The 6,385-nt window shown below is 46.5% G+C and overlaps 1 protein-coding gene across 10 annotated transcripts in view; it reads right to left on the minus strand.

The window, feature by feature from the left end:
- Positions 1-6,385, minus strand: part of LOC147020774 (centrosomal protein of 170 kDa-like) — a 111,088-nt gene that overhangs the window by 20,808 nt on the left and 83,895 nt on the right. For 7 of the 10 annotated variants that reach the window (XM_085896413.1, XM_085896409.1, XM_085896408.1 and 4 more), the window contains 5 exons: positions 4,723-6,129; positions 3,058-3,301; positions 2,534-2,714; positions 1,707-1,826; positions 1,535-1,623 (listed from right to left, as the gene is read on the minus strand). In XM_085896413.1, the coding sequence (XP_085752539.1) occupies positions 1,535-1,623; positions 1,707-1,826; positions 2,534-2,714; positions 3,058-3,301; positions 4,723-6,129 (2,041 nt within the window). Of the gene's footprint in view, positions 1-1,534; positions 1,624-1,706; positions 1,827-2,533; positions 2,715-2,968; positions 3,302-4,722; positions 6,130-6,385 lie in introns of those variants that run through there. The other 3 variants (XM_085896411.1, XM_085896410.1, XR_015061957.1) reach the window with 3 other exon arrangements.

Consider the following 6,385-nt stretch of genomic DNA (forward strand, 5'->3'; position numbering starts at 1 on the left):
TATATATATATATATATATATATATATATATATATATATATATATATATATATATATATATATAAATGTAAATATATATATATATATATATATATATATATATATATATATATATATAAAATCGAAGTGATGGGTCAGATAAGGAAAGAAGATACATCAAAATAAAATTTCACATTTTCAGCGAGCGAGCCACCGCCCGAGGGACCGCACAACAATGTGGGGCCAAACGCAGGCGAGGAGGACCTGAACTTTGTTCAAGTCGATCAGTGACAAGTCGAAAAGTATTCAGTGACTGAATACTTTTGGCGGAAATGGTCATGGCTTGGAAAACAAACAACCAAGCAGCTTAAGCACTCAAGCAAGAACTCCAACAAAACAGTTGTTAAGGAACGGCTGGCTTGGCAAGCAATTAGATATCGTCCGTATAAACACCATGCACCCGAGATGCCCAGAATGTCAAGCAATGTCCAAATTGGAGAATTGTGCACTTCTTTTTTTCTCTCTCTCTCTCTTTTCAGCACTCGGAACTGCTGCTGAAGTCAATTAAGAAGTTTAAATTTTGAAAATGGGCTCAGAAATTAAATAAAGGAACAAACGCTTGCGTCTCCAAGCATTTATAAACACTGCAAAGTATCCAGCGATTCACAGGTATGATGATACAAGTGAGGAAAATGGAAAAAAAAAAGCTATCATGAAGAAACTGTTGCAGTCTGTTCCAAGTCAAGGCATTGTTGAGCAGACCAAAAAAAAAAAATTGTTGGGTGGGGGGAATTGGGTGGGGGAAGCTGGGAGGGGGGGGCTGGGAGGAGTTGGGTGAAGGAAGCTGGGAGGGGGGAATTGGGTGGGGGAAGCTGGGAAGGGAGAGCTGGGAGGGGAGAGCTGGGAGGAGTTGGGTGAGGGAAGCTGGGAGGGAATACGGTAATGTGATTGCATTTTACCTTTAGTAAAACCAATATTTGTTTACTGCGTAAAGAAATACTGCTGGCGCTTTAGTAACTCGAACTGCAGTCGGGAGAGCACACACCTCTGCCAAACTGAACAGTTTATGATTTGTATCCCACTGATAGGCCGGATTTGCATCAGGACCCGAATCAAAATTTAATGGCCTTGTTCTCATCACCTAATCAACTCTCCCACCAAGTTTTGTCATAATCCGTCCACAACGTTTTGAGATATCATGCTGTCCTGTGCATCGTTTTTGGCCCCATCTGCAAATGGTGAAGAATCACTTTATAAAACTTTAATTCCGGTATCTGGATTCAGATCTTCACCAAAATGGAATCAATTCATTGCCGACCGATGTGGAAAACAGGTCACCTGACTCCGATGCTCCATTGCAAAACCTCATTAAAAGACAAGCTGGACCGTTACCAAACCCAAGCTGAACACAAGAATCCAACAAATCTCGACAGGTTTGGCTACTTGTACCGTCAAAGTCTGAATGACAGCCGTGTTCGACTGGAGAAGAATGTCAACTTTTGCATCAAATCCCCATCAATAATACGAGTTTCGAAAAAGACTTGGGCGTACAAACCTCATCTTAGCAGCAGTCTTCTCCGTTTCCTGTCGGACCTTCTTTGAGAGCTGACCGATGGATGTTAGGATGAGCGTATCTATCTGCATCTGAAAGGACAAAACGGCTGGAAGCAACACAAAACCCGTGCCAGATATCGCAAAAGAAAAAGCAAACCGTTTCCATTGCTCACTTCTTCTCGAGTCCAAGTCTTTCTGCGCTTCACTTTTTCCAGCATGCGCTGTGGGCTACTTGCGAGCTGTGGTGGGATCTTCTGGAACTTGATTCCTTCATCAGCAATTCTCTGCACCAACTAAAAAAATGAAATAAAATTAAATTAAAATGCGACAACATCAATTAGGAGATGGTCATTGATGCGGCGTGCGTCGGAGTGGAGACCCGGCCAGGATTGTGCCCAATAGCCAGGGAGACTGCATAGGCAGCACCAACGCTCTGCGCAGAGTATGGTCCCAATGGATGGATGGATGGATGGATTGATGTGGCCATAGTTTGGAGGGAAACCTCGGTTTACGATGAAGTCTTAAGTACCCAGAAATTAAACTGAACCCTCACATGATTCGACCATTAATGTTCTCAATTTCTGGGGGAAGGGGACATTCACCACCGAGGGTGGATGGAGGTGATGTTTTCGCTACAGTTTGTCTGTCTGTCTGAGCAGGATATATGAAAAAGTTTTGAATGGATTTGGACAAAACTTGTTGGACAGGTTGGGTGTCTGACAAGGACGAATTGATTAGATTTCGATCCGGATATGAGAACTTTAAAAGCGATTCTTCCCATTGAGAAATGGGGCCAAAAGCGATGTACAGTATTTTATGGGGTATTTTTCAAAAATAGGGGCAGATTTCCCCCAAAGCAGGCAGTGGTAAAATAAAAAAGGGCCTCACTTGAAATTACATTTTACACGGCTGAATTCACCAAACTGGAGCTGAGCTTTCTTCCATAACGTTTGAGGTTTTCATTACGAGACAAGTAAACATCGTCAGCTGTGTTGTTTACCTGTTCTTTGACTTCAATGGTAGATTCTGGAGAAGGTGATGTCACAGGACTGGTGGCCGTGCCAGCCAAGTTGCCTTTCTGTTCCGCCACGTTCCCATTGCTATTTATATCTTCAGTGCCAGCCACCTCATGGATCTCCTTCGCCAGGATGGCCAGATCCTTTGCAAGGTCTTGGCTGATCCTGTGCATCAAGAAAACATGTCGTCACCAAGAGGAAATGGCAGTGGATAAAAAACGTTAGCCTACGAGGGCCAAACAAAGTGTGGGTAAAGGGGGTAGCAATACATGGTGACTTTTTAATCCCATGGCATCACATCTTATGTACAGGCAGCATTCAGTACGTTAAAGATATTCTCCGAGTTGCAATTAAACTCGCTGACAACACTATTACATCAGATAAGCTGTACCCTTTGGGGAAAAAATGCAATTGCTAACCCTTGAATGTTCTGCAAACTGTTGGCAATTCAGCCTTGAGCAGTCCACCGTGACTATATATCCTGGACGAGTGCAGAGCACCCCCGCACCTCGCAATTTCCTCGCTGTGTGACGTCCACTCTTTGATATAGTCCTTCTCTGCCTCTTCTCCAGACGCATCGTGCTCGCCGGCTGCAGACCTAGGCCGTGTGCCACGGTCCACCGGCACGGTCGTGGAAGACTGCGGAGTGCGACGGCTGGCTGCTGGGGTGAGACGAAGTCTGTGAGCCGAGCCGCTCGACTCATCATCCGAAGTTGATGTAGAGTCAGTCGGTAGTTGGCAATGTCTCGAGGCTATCATTAGTGCCGCAAAGTAGGCAGGAAGCGCAGAGAAGGGCGGCAGTTGTAGATCAAGACAATTGAGCAGCAGGAATGAAATTGCAGGCAGTCACCAAATCAGCCAAAAGGGGAGGAAGACACAGAAAATGAATGGGGAGAGAGAGAGAGAGAGAAGAGAGAGAAGAGAGAGAAGAGAGAGGAGAGAGAGGAGAGAGAGGGGAGAGAGGAGAGAGAGAGAGAGAGGAGAGAGGAGAGAGAGGAGAGAGAGGAGAGAGAGGAGAGAGAGGAGAGAGAGGAGAGAGAGGAGAGAGGAGAGAGAGAGAGAGAGAGGAGAGAGAGGAGAGAGAGAGAGAGAGGAGAGAGAGGAGAGAGAGGAGAGAGAGGGAGAGAGAGAGCGAGAGGAGAGAGAGAGAGCGAGAGGAGAGAGAGAGAGCGAGAGGAGAGAGAGAGAGCGAGAGGAGAGAGAGAGAGCGAGAGGAGAGAGAGAGAGCGAGAGGAGAGAGAGAGAGCGAGAGGAGAGAGAGAGAGCGAGAGGAGAGAGAGAGCGAGAGGAGAGAGAGGAGAGAGGGAGAGAGAGGGAGAGAGAGGGAGAGAGAGGAGAGAGAGGAGAGAGAGGAGAGAGAGAGAGAGAGGAGAGAGAGGAGAGAGAGGGAGAGAGAGAGAGAGAGGAGAGAGAGAGAGAGAGAGAGAGGAGAGAGAGGAGAGAGAGGGAGAGAGAGGAGAGAGAGGAGAGAGAGGAGAGAGAGGAGAGAGAGGAGAGAGAGAGAGAGAGGAGAGAGAGGAGAGAGAGGAGAGAGAGAGAGAGAGAGAGAGAGAGAGAGAGAGAGAGAGAGAGAGAGAGAGAGAGAGAGAGAGAGAGAGAGAGAGAGAGGCCATCAGAAGACCCAATAAAAGCCCAACAATGATGTAGAAAGAAATGAAAGTTTTGCAGTGTCTGCAGGAACCGAGTACCTTAATGTGCGTGGAGCTTCCAAAAAAGTTAGAAGACAAGTGTTAGTAAGCAAAAGGCTACAAGTGTTCAATTCCAGTATTCATCTTTAAAAATGGAAGAATATTTGCAAACGTCCCAGCAGAAGAAGAAATCATGAAGATTTTGAAGAAAGACTAAAAAGCTATGCTCAATTCAACAAAAACTTTGTGAAAGGCACAAGCAATGTCTATTGGTAGTTAAAATACAGGAGGCTCGGCCAAGTGTTTGACAATATCGACATCGGAAGGATAATTATTCATTACCAGTTTGAACATACGCCGAAAAATATCAAAGTCAGTATCGTACCTTCGGAGTGAAATATTACAATCAAAGAACTAACATCATGGCCTGATATTTATTTATTTATTTATTTATTTGCATTGCTAGACTTTTAGCTCGACTCGGAACCCGCCACGATGATACCTTGACGTAACTGGGAGGAACCCGAGAGATTTGCATGACTCACCGACGGAGGAGCCACGGTTGATGCTGTTGGAACGAGTGTGAACCTTTTCCACAGGTTCTCTTCGTTGCGCACTGCTCGACCGGCTACTCCTCGATTGCCGAAATGATTGGCTCTTGCCAATGGGCGCCCCGCTCTTCCTTTCACGCGGCATTCGCACCGAGGCCGATAAACGTGCATTCGTTCCGATGGAGTCCAAACTGCTGTTGGAGAATGAAGTACCTCTCTGCCGTGGCTGTGCCAAGAAATCCAATCGACTCATCGATTTCTTCTTCTGACGTTGCGGCTGTGGTGATGGAGAACCCATGTTTGCAGGCTCTGAAGCCACAGCACCATCGTCGACACAGTCTCCTAACCGAGCACGGCGCAACAAAGAAGCACGAGTAGGTCGAGGCTTGGCGAGACCACCATCGGAATTCACAGAGGCATGTCCAGCTTGTTCAAAATGTTGCCACGTTCCTTTCCCTTCTTCATCTTCTTCCTCTTCCTCATCAGACATTTCCATAGAAAGCTCACAATCACCTGCTTGCTGTCCAGAACCGTTTTTTGGAAAACCAGAGCTTCTCGTACCCAAGTGATGCCGTGAAGCCTTCTGCATTTCACCAGATGGATCAGGGCGAATTCTCGTTGTCTGTGCTCCTTCTTGCGAGATCATGTTGGTGCTCAACATTTGTCCTGCATCTCTGTCTCTTTGCCTGCTGGTGAAATTCTGCGGAGCTGTCGCACGGTGCCTCCCCCGAGAGGTGCTGCTCTCCGAAATCACAATCACAGGTGCGGCATTGCCAACACTGCTGTCAGATTCTCCTGTTGACCGAACACGTGAGTTTGAAGATTCACCACGCACCTTTGCCTCAAGCACATGCAGAGCTGCTTCTGTATCACGCAGCAGATATGTGGTGTCATTGATTTCACTGTCTGCAGAGGATAGGTCATGCCGGATGTTCTTGAGGTTTGGATTGTCCTTGTTGAAGCTATTGCGGCCTCGTGGAACCGATGGTGTCCTGCGACTCTTTGTCACCAAACCCTCTCCATAGCCTTCTCGCACTTTGGAACTGGCCCGCTTTGATGAGCCGTGCGATGAACTTGTTGAGGACGTGCTGCACAGATCACCAAAGATGGTTGAAGACACGTCATCTGTTAATTCCTCTGAGGATGGCAGTGGTGCCGAAGATTTTGTGCTAGATTGAACGGCAGTGTCGTCAACTGATCTTCGGCGTGACAAAGGACCAATTTCTCCATCTTTCTTGCCCACGCCGGATGAAGCATCGTTCTTATGGTCGGTGGGTGATGCAGCAAGCTTCTCACATTGCTTTGGAATCATGGGCAGCGTTCTGTGCCTTCGAGAAGGTTGTGCACCAACGGCGGGGGTCGGCAAAATGGACGCAGCACCACGTTCACCCACATATGGTCCTCCACATCACAGGTGATGAATAAAACAGTGTGGGCAAAAAAACAAAAACAGACCAAAACAACCATTACATTATACTCGACTATACGTACAATAAACATTGCTGGACGATCAATGCAACATCCAAATTTTTGTGTCATTTACATAGAAAAAGTAGAATAGAATTTTTATGACTTTTCTAGAAACATCTTGTTCGAGTTTCGAGCAGGCTGTGCCAGGTTGCCGGATGATGATATGATTGCTATGATGGAAAATGCA

Source organism: Eptatretus burgeri, chromosome 9 (genome assembly GCF_056783735.1).
Source record: "Eptatretus burgeri isolate ZD-2024b chromosome 9, Ebu_testis_v1, whole genome shotgun sequence".
Lineage (NCBI taxonomy): Eukaryota > Metazoa > Chordata > Myxini > Myxiniformes > Myxinidae > Eptatretus > Eptatretus burgeri.